We start from the raw sequence: 23,604 nt of genomic DNA on the forward strand, positions 1-23,604 counted from the left end.
TAGGAGGAGGGGCGCCTGGGTGGCGCAGTCGGTTAAGCGTCCGAGTTCAGCTCAGGTCACGATCTTGCGGTCTGTGAGTTCGAGCCCCACGTCAGGCTCTGGGCTGATGGCTCAGAGCCTGGAGCCTGCTTCTGATTCTGTGTCTCCTTCTCTCTCTGCCCCTCCCCCCTTCATGCTCTATCTCTCTCTGTCTCAAAAATAAATAAGCGTTAAAAAAAAAAATAAAGTAGGAGGAGAATATTAACTGCATTCAACCCCAAGCACCCTAAATATCTGTTTAATTTCACAAATCATTAGGTTAAATGCAGTTGCTTCTTGCTTAAATGAAGGTATTTTTCAAATTTGTTACACCGCCTAGCAACTGAAGCCAAATTCTCTATTAAGGAAAAATTGGGCAAACCACTAAAATGAATTAGCTTGGTAGAAAGAGCTAAGATCCTCAGTTGGACATTGAATGGATCTCTCCCTCTAATTTCCAAATATTTGGTTCTAAGGGCATAATCCAATTATCCCTACAAAATCTCTTCAAGACCTTTGCTGAAATATTCATTTTTCCTAATTTTCAAAAACATAAAATATTTACTCTTTACAATGACAGTAATAGCTATATCAACACTGTTACAGTCCTGATATGCTGTGCCGAGTCTTTTAGGTCTGTGAGGTCCCTTTCTAATGGTCCTATTCATAGCATCTGTATTTTAAAATCAATTACTCTAGGAATGCTTTTCTTTTTGTTGGCTTCTTTTTCAATAGTATCTCTTGAATTTATAAACATCAGAGCAAAGAAATTAAAAGATATAACCACATTGCTTAAATGGTTATTTCCTCTTCACCACTTACCCAGCATCTACCTAGATATTCTGATCTATTTATTTTAAAAGGAAAAACCAAGGCAATAGAAATAACGTTTTGATAAGTTATGAGCTGTCATTCCCATTCATCTTCAGTCTTTTATTCTCTTCCCACTCTCTTTGGAATTTGCCACTTCTGGCACTTGCCCTATACACAAAAGTCAGAATCAATGGATTTCCATTACAAAAGTAAAAGGGAAGCTTATTGCTTAGTAATGTTTGATAATCTCACAGTATAATCAAGAGTTGTAAATACACTCCTTAAAAAATGTGTTAATACAGTGGCACTTAAAAAATTAGGGGTGCCTGGGCGGCTCAGTTGGTTAAGATTTCAACTTCAGCTCAGGTCATGATCTCGCAGTCTGTGAGTTCGAGCCCCGCGTCAGGCTGTGTGCTGACAGCTCAGAGCCTGGAGCCTGCTTCGGATTCTGTCTCCCTCTCTCTCTGCCTGACTCCCGCTCACACTCGGTCTCTCTTTCTCTCTCTCAAAATAAGGAATAAACATTAAAAAATTATTTTAACAAAAAAATTTTATATATGTAATATCTGGTATTACTTTATTTTAAAAACACTTGCTTAGAGAGTATTATGCTATGCAAAATAAAGTAGTCAAAGAAAGACAGATTACCGTGTGATTTCACTCATATGTGGAATTTAAGAAACAAAACAAATAAGCATAGGTTAAAAAAGAGAGAGGCAAACCAAGAAACAGACTCTTAACTATAGAGAACAAACTGATGGTTACCAGTAGGGAGATAGGTAGGGGGATAGGAGATAGGGATTAAGGAGTGCACTTGTTCTGATGAGAACTTGGTGCTGTATGTTAAGTGTTGAATCGCATACATTGTATACCTGAAACTAATACTGTACTGTATGTTGAATAGCTGGAATTTAAATAACAACTTAAAACAGAAAACACTAGCTCTGAAATGAATAAATGAATGAATCAATCAATCAATCGCTTGCTTTGGTGACGGAGGAGGAGGGGGAGGGGAAGGACAAGACGGAGGAAAATAAAAAAGGAGAAGATAAAGTAGCAGCTTAGACTTGAAGGTTCATAGAGCCCAACATATGGAAAATGGCAAGTGCTCCACAAACATTTGTTGAAAACATACATAAATGAACTAGCCTCATTTCACTATCATTTAATCATCCACCTCCACTTTAGTTTACTAGCATCACATCCATCGTATCACATTGTCTCTTTAGCAGCAAAAAAGCAAAGTTTGAGAATCGTTTAAATCTGAGGGACATATTATGGTCAATTAAGCAATTTTGGTTAGTAAATTTAAGATAGTAAATTTAAGAAACAGAATGAATTCACCTAATGAAAAAGTATTCAATCAAGAATAATACTGTTAAATTAAAAATAAAATCCTAGTTTTGTTGCTTTAGGGTCTATTGTGAGAGTTGTCATCATCTTAGATATAAGGTTTATGTGTACCAACCAGAGTATAACCAGCATGAATCTGCAGAATGTCTAAACTATAAAATATAGACATGTATTATATTTTCATGTACATAAAGTAACTAATTAGCCAAATAGGTAAGTATACCATGGTAAATACATTTTGTGGGCATATTTAGACTAATTACTTAATTAAGAAGTAAAAATAGTTAAATCTTCCAGTAACATAAACTGGTATTTTTGAAGTGCTTCAAAGATTTAAGCCATTTCCTCTCTTAATGCAAACTTTCCTCTGAAGCTATATAAATACTATACTTATAGCAAGTCCTTTTTCCATAGCTAAGAGAAAGATAATATTTGGCTCCGTGTCTAAATTATCACATACTCTGAATTTTAACAAGATACAACAACATGCTAGGAGTATGTTTGAATTTCATCACGGAGTCCCAAGGTTTGGATGTTCACTTACCTCGTACTTTAAAGTACTTTACATGCTTTGCCACAGCCTCTGTAATGCTTTCATCTGGGCAGGTTTTTACACCATTAGGAAACAGGATAGATCGCCTTCTTCTGAGCAACCACTGTTTTTCAGCTTCTCTGTGGTCCAAAAGTAGTTTCTTTTCAGTAGAATGAGAAGGCTCCCCGGATTCCTTGTCAGTCAGGCGAAAAGAAACTGCACTCTTGGGTTCTTGGATATCTTCTAAAGATATGTAGGTTTGTGCTACATAGTGAAAGCATAGACAAGTCTTCTGATAATGAATGAAGATACAGAATGAAAAGTAACAAAGAAAAACTGACTTTTGTGCCACATTTGGATTTTGAAGTCAATGCTCAAATTGTAAACATGCATACTTAAGAGGGGAGGAGTGAGCAGTCAATCTTTTCTCCATCTAATTCCTACTCCTTTATTTCAAGATTCTTAGTTGTTAAAATCGACTATACATCCAATTTCAATACAAGAAATAAGCGGAAGTAAGTCTGAAGAAGAAATTACTAATGAAAAGGAAAACCAAAAATATTGAGAGATTTTAAAAGTTTAAATGAAGCAATATCAAAGCCTAACAGAGTAGTATTTGATTCAAGTTCTTACAATGGTCATATTAAATTAAATAATGTTAAAGAGAATACACTAGAGATATAAAGAAAAATAAAAAATTAAAATTACAAAGCTTTTTAAATACCTGTTAATGATGGAAGGTTTCCTTCTATCACGACAAATATCAAAATACCCAGAGAAATCTTCCCAAAATGAGGAAACATAATCATTTGGGCCAAAATCAAAGGAATAAGGAGAGGCCAAAATCCTTGAGCACCCAAAAAAGCCTTGAAACTTCCAGTAACAAGTTATTATAGAAAAGGTCTAACATTTCAAAGTTTATCTTTGAAAACTGACAACCATTCCAAAACCATTATAAATTAGCTTAAATAAAAATGGTGTCCTTTCAAAATACCTCTCACTTCTTTTCTGAAAGAAGCAGCACGCTATGAAAGCAGAAGAGATAAGCTAATTAGAACAGATGGAGAGAGACAATTTCTTTATTCTAATCCAGTCAGCTAAGCTCTTTACAAACACGTTCTTTGCCATTACCAGACAGTCCACTTAAAAATAATGTTTCACATATAATTCACTGAGCTTTACAATTTTTCTGAATCTACTAGTTGAACCTGATAGATTCACATGTACTTTGGGTTTTTCTAGGGCCTGTTATTTGTAAACATATAGTTTGTAAGCCCAGACTCACTATACCTATCTACTTCAGAAATACAGAGCTACACACAAAACTAGCTCTAGTTTTGTCATAGTTACTGTCTTTCAAATCTCTCTCCTTGGTTAGAAATTTGAAAATCTTTGGCTCTAACCACTTAATAACTTCTTCCTTTTATAGAAAATGGGATAGGAAGATAAAGCTAACTCATGATAGAACTGCTGTGAGGATTAAATTTGTTAATACACAGAAAATGCACTATTAGAATACTGCCTGGCACATACTAATCATACAGTATTAATGACAGCCACGTGATAACTGTGTTGCTTAATTAGCTATTAAACATGAGGCCCAGAATGTTTATGTACATGAGGAACTCGCAACCAACAAAGGATAACTTTTACCACCATGGGACTAGATAAAATTCTTTGTATTAGAGCAGTTGTTTTTATCAAACAAACCTAGTAAAAAGCAATTAAACTAGTCAAAGTCCCTGTGGAAGCTAGGATTTACTATCAAATAGCACTGGATTTACATCTTATGTCCTGTGTCTTTGGAGAAGTTCTCTAAAAAAAGAAAAAAAAGTTTTGTTTTTATTTATTTTTGAGAGAGAGAGACAGTGTGTGTGTGTGTGTGTGTGTGTGTGTGTGTGTGTGTGTGTGTTTGCGCGCGTGCGTGCGTGCACATTAGTGGGGGAGGAGAAGAGGATATGAAGCAGGCTCTGTGTTGACAGCAGGGAGCCCAATGCGGGGCTCCAACTCACGAACTGTGAGATCATGATCTAAGCCAAAGTTGGACACTTAACCAACTGAGCCACCAGGAGCCCCTGAAAAAAGAAAAGTTTTGTAAAGATTTAAAGCACATTTCTCTTGAGAATTCTAAAATAGTCAACCCCGATTTCTTCAGCCCTCAAAGGGATGTACTCAGTTTTAAGAAAAGAGACCAGGTAGGTGTGTGTAGACAGGGAAGCCACATACCCACAGAAGTTTGTCTTTTAGCAGCTCCTGGACAATGTTCCCAAATTTCCACAAGATCAAGTTCAGTTACAAGAGACTCTACAGAAGGAAGGAAAAGCCTATGATTTCCCATAAGGTTTTATATACTTCCAGTCAAGCAAGCCTTCAGAGTATACAAGTCCACTCACAGTTCTCCCAGTCCAGACATAGTTTAACAATTACAGGTCGTTTTCACAATTAAAAAAAAAAATACTGAATACAGATGACATTTCATATTTATTTTAGTTCAGCACATTTCCAAATAAACATTACTGAAAGAAAGAAAACCCAAGATAATTTGCTATGAGTAAAAGGCTTAAGCTTGGTATTAAGCCAAAAGCAATTACAGCATAAATGAGTAATTTTATAGAATTAAAAAGCAGGTGACAGTGGAAAGATGAGGACAGCACATAGATTAGAACCAGGTTAGAAATGGCTCTGTATGACAAGAACCTTATTTCCCCCGTAACATAAAAAGAAAACAAACTGATTATAAGAGGCATTAAACTTTTCCTAAATCCTAGTTAAGTGATTAGATATGACACACACACACACAAAAAAGCTACCACTTTTGTTTATCCCAAGAGTTGCAAATTAAAATTAATATTATCTTCTCTAGGAAGACTTTCCCTGTCCAGTGACAACCCTCTTACTACCTCTCTACCACATCTCACTCTCTCTCTCCCCCGCCACCTCTCTCTCTCTCTCTCTCTCTCTCTCACACACACACACACACACATGCAGCAAGGCTGAATTCCCTCCTGAGCCCCCAAGAAACTCTATGATCGTTTTTACCAGTAATATTAAAACTATGCATATGTCCATTTCTCCCATTAGCTATAAATGACTCAGGAATAAAAGCTGTGGTTCATTGTTTTGTACCTAGCAAACTGCCTGCTAATAGTACATGCTCCAAAAATGTCTCCTGAACAATCAAATTAACTATATGCTTGTTAAGGCAGAAAGAAAAATTCATCTAACCATCAGTTATTGGAGATGCACTGGGTATTATAAATTCAACAATTTATTTCTAAGAATGGCTCATGATTCTTAAGAAAGGAAAATTACACCTTAATTTGATGAATTGGAAACATGTTTAATATAAAATGTTGATATTCTCAACACATTATTTCCACATGAATTTAGGAAAATGAATTTTAAACAATCTTTAAAACATGATAAAGGACAGTGGTACCTTTGAAAAACATACAAACACAAAAGTTAAGAAGTCATATGAAGATGTATTATATACTTGCTTTCCCAAAGTTAGATGTACAAAATAATTAATAGTCATTTTAAAAAAAATCCCCTCCCATACACACACATACTGGGAATAAAATCATGTAATTATAATCATCTTTCTGAGAAATCCCCAAAAGACAAATATCTTTAACAATATAAAGATGGTGACAAGATTAACAAAAATTCAAAAATACTGAGGCTTAACTGACAACTTCAAATTCACATGATTTTGAAATAAAATGTTCCAATTTTTAGCTTCATCTTAAATTGCCTTTGCTTCACTGCCTTATATACAGTTAACAATATAAATCCAAGAGATACTTAAAACAGAAGATTAAAATAATATTCTTAAAAAACATGGTTTTTTAATCTGAGAAAATACAATATAATTGTCCCCTCAAAATTTTCCTGATAACATTAAAAGGTTGTAAAGTGTTTAATCACATATAATACCACCATCATCACATGAATTCAAAACTGTTCCCTAAACATTTAATAAAAACTTATGCTTCATAGGGATCATAGGTCTCTAAAAACTACAATTTAAAAATATAAAAGCAATTCGAGCAATCTGACTTTGCAGATAAATACTGGGTAAACAGAGCTATAAAATTATATATTTAGTTCTAACAATTAATAAATAAGATTTTGAGGGTATTCTTTAATTAAAGTTATGAGGACATCAATTTTATCTTTGATACTTACAGAAAGTGTATACGTATATTCTAGGATATCAGAATAGGATAGAAGTCAATATTGATATAGCTATTACCTCAAAGAACTATGTTGAGCTACATATGTCATTGTAAAAACCTATTTTGGGTAGCTAAATTTTTTTTGTTCCAAATTTCATTCTGAATGAATGAACTAATTTCCCAGATCCCCATATATGACATCAAAAGAAAAAGAAAACATGTAACAATCACAGCAGAGTAACAATTCCATTTAGCAACTGAGAAAAATAAGCTGCGCTTTGAAAGAGTCAATTTCAATCATCTTCCTAACATCATGTCTTCTTTTACACTATACAGAAAGGATGCCGTAAATGGCATTTTCTGAAGCCTTAATACTAAATTCTTCTTTAAAAAAATACATAGTATTCATATTGCATGCTTGAGCCGCAAAGAATAGTATTACAATATAATGTGACTTGTCAACAAATGTGACAAGCACTGGGGCTGGCACCAGGGAGGACCTAACTCCCCTCAACTCCCAGTTATATGGAAGTACAGATCACTTGGTTTTATTATCTACAAAAACATTCCCACATTTACATATGCTATTGCATAATCAGAAGCAAATTTGATCAGAAAAATATCAAATATTTATGAAAGTTTAATTTCTAATAAGTTTCTCTATATCACCCCCATTTTCCACTACATCTACCAGATCCCAACAATCTAATAATATATCTTATTTATTTTAAATAATGTTCAATGACTTATAAAACTACCACAAGTTATTTTCTTCTCTGTGAGCTGACTAACACAAATGCTGGTAAGCAGCTTTCCAGTAATCTTATAGGACATCTGTGTCATGTTTGTACAGATTAACTAGCTACTGCTGCCCTTCTGTTGCTGTAAATGAAGTTTCAAAATGAGCTCTCGAATATCTTCCCGTTTGGTCTTTATTACATGACGAGGAAACCATTTCTCCAAATGAATTGGAAGTTCAAAATTAACAATAGGATCCTAATGAGAGAAAAGAAAATGAAATCCCTTTAGCAGGACAATTCAAACTTGTTTTAATTTCATTTTACAAGAAATGAAAAATTCCTAACTTTTTTTAGCTTTTTATTTTTAAGTTAAGTCCTCTCTACACCCCACATGGGGCTCAAAGTCATGACTTTGAGATCGTCACATGCTCTTCTGGCTAAGCCAGCCAGGCACCCTGAAAAATTGCTAACTTTTTAAAATAGCAGCTTTACTGAGATAGAATTCACATACTATACAATTCACCTAAAACTATATATTATCATTCCTCCCCAATTATATCAAAAGTTCCAACTGTATACTATAACCCTCACATGCTGAAAGTACCTTTAAGAATTCTCCAAGCAAGGGGCACCTGGGTAGCTCAGTCAGTTACTTGTCCAAATCTTGATCTCAGCTCAGGTCAAGATCTCATGGTTTGGGCAGGGGGTGGTAAGGAGCCCCGTGCTGGCTTCTGCACTAACAGTGCAGAGCCTGCTAGGGATTGTCTCTCTGTCTCTGCCTCTCACCCACTCATGCTCTCTCAGAATAAAGAAAATAAATATGAAAAAAAAGAATTCTCCAAGCAAGCTTCTAGTCAAAAATACCCTGCTTCTGTACCCACCTTCGTAACACCACACCAAAAAAAATGGGGCTGGTTGCCAAGACAACCAACAATGTAATTAGAGAGTTGGAACTTTCAGCCTCGCCTCCCTGACCTCCAGAGAGAGGAGAGGGGCCTCACAAGTAACCCTGGTAATGACTGAAGTAATGAGCTGACGGTTTAAAAAGCAAAGAGTGGTCCCTTGCTTTTAAAATGTCAATACTGTTACCTATAGCATGGCTGATGAGCTAGAAAAGAACACTCATGCTTGTCACTGTACTCATCTAGCTTATGGCTTTCTGAGCTTCTTGAATATATGGGTCTTTTAGTTTTGAAATTTTTCCTTCAAATTTTTGTCTGCCTTTCTCTTCCAACCTAATCTTTCTGGAATTCCAATTACATGTAAATTCAAATTTTTTACTCACATCACACTTGTCTATTCTGTTCTTTACGTTCTTTTTTCTCTCTCAAATACAGTTGAATACTTTCTATTGCCCTATTTATTTGTTATTTATTTACTCATTTATGGAAGTTTATTTATTTTGAGAGAGAGACAGTGAGCAGGGGAAGGGCAGAGAGAAAGAATCGCAAGCAGGCTGCACACTGTCAGTGCAGAGCCCAACGTGGAGCTTGAACCCACAAACTGTGAGATTGTGACCTGAGCCAAAATCAAGAGCCAGATGCTTAACCAACTGAGCCACCCAGGTGCCTCTATTGCTCTTTTTTTTTTTTTTTAATTCTAATCCTGTCTTCTGCTACATCCAAGTCTGCTATTAAACTCAAGCAATAAGTTCCTATTTTTTCTTCCAAGTTTTTATTTAAATTCGTTAGTTAACATATGTACAATATTAATTTCAGGTGTAGGATTTAGTGATTCATCACTTGCATACAATGCCGAGTATTCATCACAAGTCCCAATAAATTCTTTTTTTTTTCTTATGTTCTATTTATTTTTGAGACAGAGAGAGAGAGAGACAGCCTGAGCAGGGGAGGGACAGAAAGAGAGGGAGACACAGAATCTTGAAGACAGGCTCCAGGCTCTGAGCTAGCTGTCAGCACAGAGCCCGACACGGGGCTTGAGATCATGACCTGAGTTGAAGAAGGATGCTTAACCAACTGAGCCATGCAGGCACCCCAGTGCCAATAAATTCTTAATTTCAGATATATTATTATGAAATTTTAGCTGTAGAATACCCACGTGATCTTTTTTAGCAGGTTCCATCTTTTCATCCATTTTGTTCACTCTATTCTCTCTAACATATTATTCAAATCATTTTAAAGTTCTTATCCATTAAATAACTCTAATATCTGGATTATATGTGATTTACTTTTTCTTTCTTGATTACCTGTAATATTTTGCTTCTTTGTTTGCCCAGTAATTTGTAATTATATGCTGGTAACTGTGAATAAAGAATTTTTACATACCTTAAAGAAGCTCTCCACATACTGCAGTAAATATACTCCACAATCACTGCTATTATCTTGTTTAGGAACTTTAGGGCATAGGTCCACCATGTTTGTTTTGCTGAATTCACGATGAGTTTTTCGTTTAACTTCCCACTCTACTTCTAAATACCTTGAATCATCAAAAAAGTAGAGTGACTCTAGTAGAAATCTCTTTACTATTATTCAACACAAAGATGGAAAATATTTGCTATCAAATGTGTTGCCTCAAGTCAAATTTCCAAGTTTAACAGTACAAATTATAATATGTGAGGCTTCAAGGGTTGCTATTTAAAAGAAAATCATCTGAGTTTCTAACTAAAAGCTAGACTTTTTTCAACAATCCAACTTTCATAACTCACACACATAAGCTCATTTATATTACTAACAAATTACTAAATTTGTTAATTACTAAACTAATAAATTACTTTAAAACTTGAGTTCCCAGTTGTTTCCAGATCCTACAGTAATTACAAAATTACACACATACATATACACACACACACTTATATACACACACAAATACCAACCCCCCTTTTTTTTTTGAGTAAGCTCCACACTCAACATGGGGCTTAAACTCAAGACCCTGAGATCAAGAGTCACACGCTTGGGGGCGCCTGGGTGGCGCAGTCGGTTAAGCGTCCGACTTCAGCCAGGTCACGATCTTGCGGTCCGTGAGTTCGAGCCCCGCGTCGGGCTCTGGGCCGATGGCTCAGAGCCTGGAGCCTGTTTCCGATTCTGTGTCTCCCTCTCTCTCTGCCCCTCCCCCGTTCATGCTCTGTCTCTCTCTGTCCCAAAAATAAATAAACGTTGAAAAAAAAATTAAAAAAAAAAAAAAAAAGTCACACGCTTGCTCTACAACTGAGACAGCCAGGCTCCCCAATATATACACAAAGAAGTAATAAAAAGGTGAAAAAGCTCTTATTTTCTCTAAAATGATACTTTTGATAACCACTAATAGCTGCAACGCTCCTTTGTAAAATTATGCTTTTTGTTCAGTTATGAATACAAATTTTGATTTTACTTTCAATATATACAAGTTATTATCTGAGAAATATTAGTGCTTTAATATTAACATACAATAGGGGATGTTTATTATTGATTAGATTGTAGACCTCATGTAAATACATAATAAAATATAATTCCTGATACAGTCTTTTCAGTAATTCTTAAATATCGTAGCTTCAAAATTATTGAGATTTTAGATAACAGACTGAGAGAAAAATTGTCATTACTTACTCTCGTAAATTCTGAACTGTGTTTTGTATAGAAGCAGCTTTCAAGGAATCTAGTATGAGAATGCATGGCCTATGAAAATCAAAAGAAGAAATCAAGATGTACATACTTGTACATGAATTAAACTTAAATATCTGATAAAACTATTATTATAGCATGTACATACCTTTTACACATTTTCTTTGGTACTGGTACTGATATATTTGTCTCGGTACTCTGAAATAAAACAGGAATTTTTATGGCTTTGCAATTAAAACCAGTTTGAATACATTAGTGTTCAGTTAATCTTTAAAATGTTTGAAATACTCTGAAATTAAAATTTCAAGTAAGAGTCCTTTTCATCATCTAAAGTGAGCCAATGTTGTTTTTTCAGAAATTCATTGATTTATTTCCTTATACTAGTGAAACAGTATCTTATACTTTTACATGTAGTTTCAAGAAGTTCTAGAACTTTGACATAGCCTAAAAAACAACCTAGAACTTTAATTACTTCTATTCAGAGTTACCATCTCAAGCAAAGATAAACAAGTTAATTTAACCTGCCTTTACATACATTCTCTAACTCAATGTATGATGTCACTGGAGACAAATCTGGGAAACAACAGGCCAAACTTAAGCAGAATTCTTTAATGCATAACTTCTTAGTACCTTTATTATTCTAATGTAACAGTGAATCTTTAAGAGATGAATAGGACACAGAGTTTAACCAACTTAACTGACCTTACAATCCTTTTTATCATACTCTGCATCTTACAACAGTTGGTCTAAGGAACTTAATTTGGGAAGACTGTTGTACAAGCAAGAAGGTCTCCTATTGTGCCACTGTTAGAACAGAAAAGGAAACTTCCTTTCTTCTGCCCACCCTATACCAGTAACAGTAAAGACATAAGCCTCTGCCAGGATAGCAAGGCTGCTACTGTCTATACATACAAAAAAAAAAAAAAATCGCTAGGTGCCTACCTTAATCAATTAAGACACCAAATCTAGACCATACATAACAGTTTGGAAGTCCATAAAAGAAAAGTTAGGGGTGCCTGGGTGGCTCAGCCGGTTGAGTGTCTGACTTCGGCTCAGGTCATGATCTCATGGCTGGTGAGTTCGAGCCCCGCCTCAGGCTCTGTGCTGACAGCTCAGAGCCTGGAACCTGCTTTGGATTCTGTGTCTCCCTCTCTCTCTGCCCCTCCCCCGCTCTTGCTCTGTCACTCTCTCTCTCTCACAAATAAACATTCAAAAAAAGAAAAAAGAAAAAGAAAAGTTAACAGAACCTAAAAATGTGGACACTAAACCTATTAAACAACCAATGGGTCAACAAAGAACTCAAGGAGGAAATCACAAAACTACATGGCAACAAATGAAAATGAAAACACATTAGCCCAAAATCTTTGGGATGCTAGGAAAGCAGTTCTAAGAGGTTAGTTTATAGTGATATAGGCATACCTCAAAAAATAAGAAAAATTTCAAATAAACAATCTAACCTTACACCTAAAGAAACTAGAAAAGTTAGATCCAACAAAGCCCAAAGGTAGTAGAAGGAAAGAAATAATAAAGACCAGGGTGGAAATAAATGAAATAAAAACTAAAAAATAACAATAGAAAAGATTCCTTCTTTCATATCTATAAAGAACACACTTACTTGGGAATCCTCTGTGCCCAAGGACAGTGTTGAAGTAGTATGTACATCATTATCTAGTTAGAAATAATAAAGCAATAATGAGTGCTTATTTTATATCTAATATCAAGTATTTAGATGTGGTTTGGACCAGTATTAATGGCAATGGCTATTAATATTCTGCCTACTGCTTAGACTACAGCTATAAAACATGTAATTTTCTTTTTTTCTCGAAATAAGTAGGCTTATTATTTGCTTAGTGAATTAACATTTGGGTTGTAACATAAGAAAAATCATGGAAGAAGTTTAAGAGACCTGAAGTTTAAGTAAGAATTTTAAGAATTTTAAGTAAACCTAGTCAGTTTACTAGCATTAACAAGAAATGTGTTCATTTAAATTGAGAAAAAATGTGGGATTTCACCACCAAAAAACTCTTAAAATACATTAATTCAGTAGGGTTGCAAGATACAAAATTAATTTACAGAAATTTGTTGCAGTTCTATATACTAATAACAAAGTAGCAGAAAGAGATATTAAGAAAACAATTCCATTTACAATTGCACTAAAAAGAATATATATATATATATATATATATATATATATATATATATATATGGTATCATGTCATCTGCAAATAGTGACAATTTTACTTCTACCTTACCAATTTGGTTGCCTTTTCTTTATTTTCTTGTCTAATTGCTGGACTTCAGTACTATGTTGAATGAAAGTGGTGACAGTGGACATCTTTGTTCCTGATCGTAAAGGAGAAGCTTTTAGCTTTTCTCCATAAGTATGATGTTAGGTATGGGTTGTCATTCATGGGCTTTATGATGCTGCTGAACTATGTTCCCTCTAAACCCACTTTGTTGGGAGTTTTTATCATGAATGGATCCTTTTTCTGCATCGTTTAAGATGAGCAAATGGTTTTTATCCTTTAATTTGTTAATGTGATGTGTCACGTTGGTTGATTTGCAGATACTGAACCATCCTTTCATAGCTGGAATAAATCCCACTTAACTGTCTTTAAATGTAGTTTTGGATTCAGTTTGTTAATATTTTGCTGATGACTTTTCCTTCTGTGTTCATCAGGGATATTGGCTTGTAGTTTTCTTGTTTTTTAGTGTCTTTGTCTGGCTTCAGTATCAGAGTAATGCTGGCCTCATTGAATCAATTTGGAAGCCTCTCTTCTTTTTTTTGGCGGGGGGGAATAGTTTGAAGACAGTAGATACTAACTCTTCTTTACATGTTTGGTAGAATTCATCTGTGAATTTATCTGGTCATTGATTTTTTTCTTTGGTTTTTGATAATTGGTTTAGTTTCTTTACTAGTAAAAAAAAAAAAAGAATACAATACCTAGGAATAAACTTAACAAAGGAGGCCAAAGACCTGAACTGGTCTATGCCTGAAGATCCATAGTATGAATTCTTAGTCATGTTAGCAAGATTATTTTATAAAAAATGCTATGATAAAACTTGACATAACATTATAACTTAAGAATTACATTTTGTCTATACATGAGGTTGGGCATCTATATGAAAATTTCAGATTTCTTATTCTTTCTACTAGTTTCATTAAAAAAAAAAAAAATACTACCACCAGGGCTCCTGGGTAGTTCAGTCAGTTGAGCATCCAACTCTTGATTTCAGTTCAGTTCATGATCTCATGGTTGTGAGATCGAGCCCCACACTGGACTCTGTGCTGAGCATGGAGCCTACTTCAGATTCTCTCTCTGGCTCCTTCTGTCCCTCCCCCTTTGTCTCTCTCTCTCTCTCTCTCTCTCTCCCTCCCTCCCTCCCTCCCTCAAATATATATATATATATTTTTTTTTTAACATCTTTTAACCTCATATTGTTCACTAAAATCATTCTACTGTTGTCATCATCATTAAAAACAGTATGTACATTAAGTTTACCACCTATTATTTTGTTGTCATGTTGAGATGGCTGAGCCTGTGAGTGCTGGGATACAGTTTGTGGAAAATCTTCATATACAGCTTCTTCTAACCATGGAAAACAAATGACAGCAAGATACCAATGAGATCTGTTGAAAAAGAAACACAATCTTAATAACACGAAATCTAAACAATGCAGAGCAATGTGTTTTGGATCTACAGCTGAGAAAGTGGGTAAAACAAACTTCATACCAATTAACAATTAACATACCAATTAACAATGTAATATCTGACATAACACGGACCACACATTCCAAAAGTAATTAAATGAGTAGTAAGACTACTTAGGGTAAAATCTGAGTTATTTCAAATTTATTTACTTTCATATAATCAGTGCTTCCTATTGAAGAACTGCTTTAATAAATAAACTCATAGCATCATCTTTTTTCTGTTAGTGCTTAAACAGTTTGTTCTCTTAAATATTTTAAGGTTTATTCTAAAATCTTTTCATCTTTTACTTAGTAAGAAATTCTTTTGAGCCCAAAAGAGAAAAATTCAATGTCTCAGTCATTACAGTCTTATGGGCATTTGTCATTTTTATTTTTTCTACTATATTTACAATATGACCATTTGTCAAACCAAAATCTAATATAGTCACTCATAGTTTTAGCTACTTCTTTGGAAAATTTAAACATAGTATTTGAGATGCATACCCATACCTTTTACTGATTATTAATCTAAAAATGCACAAAATATTTTTTTCTGTACTCTCCAATTTTGTTTTTAAATAATCCGAAATACTCACGACTCATTTACAGGCACAAAGATGTAATCTTTGTTAAAGATGTTTATGTGACGAGTCCATGTTCTTACTCTTTTATGTCTCCTCTGTGCCATTCTGGGAATATGAAAGATACATGTATTTTACGTATAAAAAATTAAAAATTGAAGATACAGATTTCAGGAGTCATTTTTATACACTGAAAAATGTGAGATTCAGTTTACTTAACCATCTTCTTCAAGATATATAATATTTAACGCATATTAAGATATATAATACTCATTTCCTTTCATTAATTTCTAATTGTTGTTAAACTTAATGACTGTTTATAAACAATGTCATAGATAGAATAGAAGGAGCAATTTATAAAAGGGTTTATAGACTCCAAAAATAGCTCAGTAACTGTATGTAAACAGCTAAACCTATTTATTTACTTTAGTTCCATCTGGGCATGATAAAAATATTATCATTAGGGAGGACGGCGGCAAGATGGCGGCTTAGGAGGACGCTGGGCTCACCGCACGTCCTGCTGATCACTTAGATTCCATCTACACCTGCCTAAATAACCCAGAAAACCGCCAGAGGATTAGCAGAACAGAGTCGCCGGAGCCAAACGCAGACGAGAGGCCCACGGAAGAGGGTAGGAAGGGCGGCAAGGCGGTGCGCGCTCCACGGACTGGCGGGAGGGAGCCGGGGCGGAGGGGAGGCTCGCCGGCCAAGCAGAGCCCCCGAGTCGGGCTTGCAAAAGCGGAGGGGCCGGGCGGACTGTGTTCCGACAGCAAGCGCGACTTAGCGTCTGGGAGGTCAGAAATTAACAGCTCTGCTCGGAAAGCGGGAAGGCTGGAGGACAAAGGGAAGGAGAGCTGCTGAGCCCCCTGACAACAGAGCTCAGTTTGGTGGGGAACAAAGGCGCTCGCCAGCGCCATTTCCCCCGCCCATCCCCCAGCCGAAATCCCAAAGGGAACCGGTTCCTGCCAGGGAACTTGCTCGCTCCGCGCAAACACCCAACTCTGCGCTTCTGCGGAGCCAAACCTCCGGCAGCGGATCTGACTCCCTCCCGCTGCCACAGGGCCCCTCCTGAAGTGGATCACCTAAGGAGAAGCGATCTAAGCCTGCCCCTCCTGCCCCCGAGCACCTTGCCTACCCACCCCAGCTAATACGCCAGATCCCCAGCATCACAAGCCTGGCAGGGTGCAAGTAGCCCAGACGAGCCACACCACCCCACAGTGAATCCCGCCCCTAGGAGAGGGGAAGAGAAGGCACACACCAGTCTGACTGTGGCCCCAGCGGTGGGCTGGGGGCAGACATCAGGTCTGACTGCGGCCCCGCCCACCAACTCCAGGTATACACCACAGCACAGGGGAAGTGCCCTGCAGGTCCTCACCACGCCAGGGACTATCCAAAATGACCAAGCGGAAGAACTCCCCTCAGAAGAATCTCCAGGAAATAACAACAGCTAATGAGCTGATCAAAAAGGATTTAAATAATATAACAGAAAGTGAATTTAGAATAATAGTCATAAAATTAATCGCTGGGCTTGAAAACAGTATACAGGACAGCAGAGAATCTCTTGCTACAGAGATCAAGGGACTAAGGAACAGTCACGAGGAGCTGAAAAATGCTTTAAACGAAATGCATAACAAAATGGAAACCACCACAGCTCGGCTTGAAGAGGCAGAGGAGAGAATAGGTGAACTAGAAGATAAAGTTATGGAAAAAGAGGAAGCTGAGAAAAAGAGAGATAAAAAAATCCAGGAGTATGAGGGGAAAATTAGAGAATTAAGTGATACACTAAAAAGAAATAATATACGCATAATTGGTATCCCAGAGGAGGAAGAGAGAGGGAAAGGTGCTGAAGGGGTACTTGAAGAAATCATAGCTGAGAACTTCCCTGAACTGGGGAAGGAAAAAGGCATTGAAATCCAAGAGGCACAGAGAACTCCCTTCAGACGTAACTTGAATCGATCTTCTGCACGACATATCATAGTGAAACTGGCAAAATACAAGGATAAAGAGAAAATTCTGAAAGCAGCAAGGGGTAAACGTGCCCTCACATATAAAGGGAGACCTATAAGACTCGTGACTGATCTCTCTTTTGAAACTTGGCAGGCCAGAAAGAATTGGCACGAGATTTTCAGGGTGCTAGACAGAAAAAATATGCAGCCAAGAATCCTTTATCCAGCAAGTCTGTCATTTAGAATAGAAGGAGAGATAAAGGTCTTCCCAAACAAACAAAAACTGAAGGAATTTGTCACCACTAAACCAGCCCTACAAGAGATCCTAAGGGGGACCCTGTGAGACAAAGTCCCAGAGACATCACTATAAGCATAAAACATACAGACATCACAATGACTCTAAACCCGTATCTTTCTATAATAACACTGAATGTAAATGGATTAAATGCGCCAACCAAAAGACATAGGGTATCAGAATGGATAAAAAAACAAGACCCATCTATTTGCTGTCTACAAGAGACTCATTTTAGACCTGAGGACACCTTTAGATTGAGAGTGAGGGGATGGAGAACTATTTATCATGCGACTGGAAGCCAAAAGAAAGCTGGAGTAGCCATACTTATATCAGACAAACTAGACTTTAAACTAAAGGCTGTAACAAGAGATGAAGAAGGACATTATATAATAGTTACAGGGTCTATCCATCAGGAAGAGCTAACAATTATAAATGTCTATGCGCCGAATACCGGAGCCCCCAAATATATAAAACAATTACTCATAAACATAAGCAACCTTATTGATAAGAATGTGGTAATTGCAGGGGACTTTAATACCCCACTTACAGAAATGGATAGATCATCTAGACACACGGTCAATAAAGAAACAAGGGCCCTGAATGAGACATTGGATGAGATGGACTTGACAGATATATTTAGAACTCTGCATCCCAAAGCAACAGAATATACTTTCTTCTCGAGTGCACATGGAACATTCTCCAAGATAGATCATATACTGGGTCACAAAACAGCCCTTCATAAGTTTACAAGAATTGAAATTATACCATGCTTACTTTCAGACCACAATGCCATGAAGCTTGAAATCAACCACAGGAAAAAGTCTGGAAAACCTCCAAAAGCATGGAGGTTAAAGAACACCCTACTAACGAATGAGTGGGTCAACCAGGCAATTAGAGAAGAAATTAAAAAATATATGGAAACAAACGAAAATGAAAATACAACAATCCAAACGCTTTGGGACGCAGCAAAGGCAGTCCTGAGAGGAAAATACATTGCAATCCAGGCCTATCTCAAGAAACAAGAAAAATCCCAAATACAAAATCTAACAGCACACCTAAAGGAACTAGAAGCAGAACAGCAAAGGCAGCCTAAGCCCAGCAGAAGAAGAGAAATAATAAAGATCAGAGCAGAAATAAATAATATAGAATCTAAAAAAACTGTAGAGCAGATCAACGAAACCAAGAGTTGGTTTTTTGAAAAAATAAACAAAATTGACAAACCTCTAGCCAGGCTTCTCAAAAAGAAAAGGGAGATGACCCAAATAGATAAAATCATGAATGAAAATGGAATTATTACAACCAATCCCTCAGAGATACAAACAATTATCAGGGAATACTATGAAAACTTATATGCCAACAAATTGGACAACCTGGAAGAAATGGACAAATTCCTGAACACCCACACTCTTCCAAAACTCAATCAGGAGGAAATAGAAAGCTTGAACAGACCCATAACCAGCGAAGAAATTGAATCGGTTATCAAAAATCTCCCAACAAATAAGAGTCCAGGACCAGATGGCTTCCCAGGGGAGTTCTACCAGACGTTTAAAGCAGAGATAATACCTATCCTTCTCAAGCTATTCCAAGAAATAGAAAGGGAAGGAAAACTTCCAGACTCATTCTATGAAGCCAGTATTACTTTGATTCCTAAACCAGACAGAGACCCAGTAAAAAAAGAGAACTACAGGCCAATATCCCTGATGAATATGGATGCAAAAATTCTCAATAAGATACTAGCAAATCGAATTCAACGGCATATAAAAAGAATTATTCACCATGATCAAGTGGGATTCATTCCTGGGATGCAGGGCTGGTTCAACATTCGCAAATCAATCAACGTGATACATCACATTAACAAAAAAAAAGAGAAGAACCATATGATCCTGTCAATCGATGCAGAAAAGGCCTTTGACAAAATCCAGCACCCTTTCTTAATAAAAACCCTTGAGAAAGTCGGGATAGAAGGAACATACTTAAAGATCATAAAAGCCATTTATGAAAAGCCCACAGCTAACATCATCCTCAACGGGGAAAAACTGAGAGCTTTTTCCCTGAGATCAGGAACACGACAAGGATGCCCACTCTCACCGCTGCTGTTTAACATAGTGCTGGAAGTTCTAGCATCAGCAATCAGACAACAAAAGGAAATCAAAGGCATCAAAATTGGCAAAGATGAAGTCAAGCTTTCGCTTTTTGCAGATGACATGATATTATACATGGAAAATCCGATAGACTCCACCAAAAGTCTGCTAGAACTGATACAGGAATTCAGCAAAGTTGCAGGATACAAAATCAATGTACAGAAATCAGTTGCATTCTTATACACTAACAATGAAGCAACAGAAAGACAAATAAAGAAACTGATCCCATTCACAATTGCACCAAGAAGCATAAAATACCTAGGAATAAATCTAACCAAAGATGTAAAGGATCTGTATGCTGAAAACTATAGAAAGCTTCTGAAGGAAATTGAAGAAGATTTAAAGAAATGGAAAGACATTCCCTGCTCATGGATTGGAAAAATAAATATTGTCAAAATGTCAATACTACCCAAAGCTATCTACACATTCAATGCAATCCCAATCAAAATTGCACCAGCATTCTTCTCGAAACTAGAACAAGCAATCCTAAAATTCATATGGAACCACAAAAGGCCCCGAATAGCCAAAGGAATTTTGAAGAAGAAGACCAAAGCAGGAGGCATCACAATCCCAGACTTTAGCCTCTACTACAAAGCTGTCATCATCAAGACAGCATGGTATTGGCACCAAAACAGACACATAGACCAATGGAATAGAATAGAAACCCCAGAACTAGACCCACAAACGTATGGCCAACTCATCTTTGACAAAGCAGGAAAGAACATCCAATGGAAAAAAGACAGCCTCTTTAACAAATGGTGCTGGGAGAACTGGACAGCAACATGCAGAAGGTTGAAACTAGACCACTTTCTCACACCATTCACAAAAATAAACTCAAAATGGATAAAGGACCTAAATGTGAGACAGGAAACCATCAAAACCTTAGAGGAGAAAGCAGGAAAAGACCTCTCTGACCTCAGCCGTAGCAATCTCTTACTCGACACATCCCCAAAGGCAAGGGAATTAAAAGCAAAAGTGAATTACTGGGACCTTATGAAGATAAAAAGCTTCTGCACAGCAAAGGAAACAACCAACAAAACTAAAAGGCAACCAACGGAATGGGAAAAGATATTCGCAAATGACATATCGGACAAAGGGCTAGTCTCCAAAATCTATAAAGAGCTCACCAAACTCCACACCCGAAAAACAAATAACCCAGTGAAGAAATGGGCAGAAAACATGAATAGACACTTCTCTAAAGAAGACATCCGGATGGCCAACAGGCACATGAAAAGATGTTCAGCGTCGCTCCTTATCAGGGAAATACAAATCAAAACCACACTCAGGTATCACCTCACGCCAGTCAGAGTGGCCAAAATGAACAAATCAGGAGACTATAGATGCTGGCGAGGATGTGGAGAAACGGGAACCCTCTTGCACTGTTGGTGGGAATGCAAATTGGTGCAGCCGCTCTGGAAAGCAGTGTGGAGGTTCCTCAGAAAATTAAAAATAGACCTACCCTATGACCCAGCAATAGCACTGCTAGGAATTTATCCAAGGGATACAGGAGCACTGATGCATAGGGCCACTTGTACCCCAATGTTCATAGCAGCACTCTCAACAATAGCCAAATTATGGAAAGAGCCTAAATGTCCATCAACTGATGAATGGATAAAGAAATTGTGGTTTATATACACAATGGAATATTACATGGCAATGAGAAAAAATGAAATATGGCCTTTTGTAGCAACGTGGATGGAACTGGAGAGTGTGATGCTAAGTGAAATAAGCCATACAGAGAAAGACAGATACCATATGGTCTCACTCTTATGTGGATCCTGAGAAACTTAACAGGAACCCATGGGGGAGGGGAAGGAAAAAAAAAAAAAAGAGGTTAGAATGGGAGAGAGCCAAAGCATAAGAGACTGTTAAAAACTGAGAACAAACTGAGGGTTGATGGGGGGTGGGAGGGAGGAGAGGGTGGGTGATGGGTATTGAGGAGGGCACCTTTTGGGATGAGCACTGGGTGTTGTATGGAAACCAATTTGTCAATAAATTTCAGAAAAAAAAAAAATATTATCATTAAACCTTAAAAGAATTGTCTAAATGTTATACCTGTGATGAGGGAGGTGTTAAAGTTAACAGGAGGAATGAGGCATATATTCTTAGATTTTTTTAAAGATGACAGTCATATCCTTTCATTTTATATATAAGGAAATTATAAGACAATGAGTTGAAAATACCCACTATTCATCCATCTTTCATTTACTTCTTCAACATAGATTTATTAGGTTCTTAAGAATAAATAATAAAAATCACCCACGCTGCCCTTAAGGAGTTCACAAAATGAAGAGGGTAGAAAAAAACCATGACTAAAATATAAGTGTCATAAGGGACACAAAGGAATTATGTTATAGCATTTAGAAAAGCCACCTAGAAAAGAACTAGGACACACAAATAATTGTTTCTTTTCTTTATCTTATCAGGAAAATAAGGAAGGAAGATATTAAACCAAGTTTGAATATCAAAAAAAAAGTTTTAAGGGAGGTGCCTGAGTGGCTCAGTTGGTTAACCATTCAACTCTTGATTTTGGCGCAGGTCATGATCCCAGGGTCATAGGATTGAGCCCAGCGTCAGGCTTATGAAGCCTGCATAAGATTCTCTCTCTCCTCCCTCTCCCCCTCTGCCCCTCTCCCTGTTCATGCTCTGTCTAAAATAAAAATTAAAAAAAAAAATAAACATTTAAAAAGTAAAACTTAAAAAAAAAAGACTTTCAAAGTCTTGCTTAAAAAAAAGTTTTAGAAAAGACGTGGTGTGTAACTTCTGGCTCAGGGCCTCCAAGAATTTTTTTTTTTAATGTGTATTTTTGAGACAAAGAGAGACAGAGTTGGAGCGGGGGAGGGGCAGAGAGAGAGGGAGACACAGAATCTGAAGCAGGCTCCAGGCTCTGAGCTATCAGCACAGAGCCTGATGCAGGGCTCAAACCCATGAACTGTGACATCATGACCTGAGCCAAAGTCAGAGGCTTAACCAAGTGAGCTACCTTGGCGCCCTCAAGAACCTCCTTTTTATGCAAGGAATTAAGTAAGTTGTTTTATATTTATATACCAAATAATATAGGAAAAGAAATCTTTGTCCCATCCTTGTTCATCTGAATATTTAACCATACTCACAGGAGTAAACATTAGGAGAAGATGGAATTTAGAATGAGCTAATAAAAGGTGGTAGGAATTAGACACTATGTAGACTTTAACTTCATAAAATGATCAGAAGTCACATGTTTACTGAATTTTGTTTCAGAATGACCCAATCATTATAATGATTATGAACAATTATTTTCAAATAGTGCATAGCCTATTAATTTGCTTTTCCATTTGAAAATCTTAAAGATAGACACCTGGTTTTCTTTTGTTTTGTTATGTTGGTGTTTGATTTCCTGATCATACTGGACTTATTTGATTGATATATTAGACACTAGATGGAACAAGGAGAATGGGAGAGGTTATGGGAAACACAATATAATCTCTTATTCTCAGTTCCTAACTCTTTGGAAGATCTTTAATTATATGTCTAAGAGTTCTCTCCCATTCAATAAAATATATTACTATTCTCTTTCGAGTTCCTACTATGTTACCAGCACTGAGCAAAAGGCACTGGGACAGAGTAGAAAATAAGACAGATAAAGTCCATGACCTCATGAAGTTTAACCTTAGGACAAGCAAACAAACCAATGACACAAACCATGTTATAATACAAAAAAAGTGCCAGGAGAAGAAATTTCAGTCAGAAAATAGGAAAAGAGCTTAGCATATTTGA

General features: G+C 36.6%; 2 protein-coding genes across 3 annotated transcripts in view; both read right to left on the reverse strand.

Annotated features, from left to right (window-relative positions):
* IMPG2 (interphotoreceptor matrix proteoglycan 2) overlaps positions 1 to 3,764 on the reverse strand; it is an 87,467-nt gene extending 83,703 nt beyond the window's left edge. For both annotated transcript variants that reach the window (XM_043594035.1, XM_043594034.1), the window contains exons 1-2: positions 3,441 to 3,764; positions 2,729 to 2,980 (exon numbers count right to left, since the gene is read on the reverse strand). In XM_043594035.1, the coding sequence (XP_043449970.1) occupies positions 2,729 to 2,980; positions 3,441 to 3,525 (337 nt within the window). In that variant the 5' untranslated portion in view covers positions 3,526 to 3,764. The remainder of the gene's footprint in view (positions 1 to 2,728; positions 2,981 to 3,440) is intronic.
* A 2,271-nt stretch (positions 3,765 to 6,035) lies between these two features.
* Positions 6,036 to 23,604, reverse strand: part of SENP7 (SUMO specific peptidase 7) — a 157,728-nt gene continuing 140,159 nt past the window's right edge. Inside the window, 7 exon segments of the mRNA XM_043594036.1 lie at positions 6,036 to 7,893; positions 9,923 to 10,073; positions 11,180 to 11,248; positions 11,343 to 11,392; positions 12,810 to 12,862; positions 14,701 to 14,825; positions 15,482 to 15,574. Of these exon segments, the coding sequence (XP_043449971.1) occupies positions 7,756 to 7,893; positions 9,923 to 10,073; positions 11,180 to 11,248; positions 11,343 to 11,392; positions 12,810 to 12,862; positions 14,701 to 14,825; positions 15,482 to 15,574 (679 nt within the window). The 3' untranslated portion in view covers positions 6,036 to 7,755.

The sequence above is a fragment of the Prionailurus bengalensis genome, chromosome C2 (genome assembly GCF_016509475.1).
Source record: "Prionailurus bengalensis isolate Pbe53 chromosome C2, Fcat_Pben_1.1_paternal_pri, whole genome shotgun sequence".
Taxonomy (NCBI): domain Eukaryota; kingdom Metazoa; phylum Chordata; class Mammalia; order Carnivora; family Felidae; genus Prionailurus; species Prionailurus bengalensis.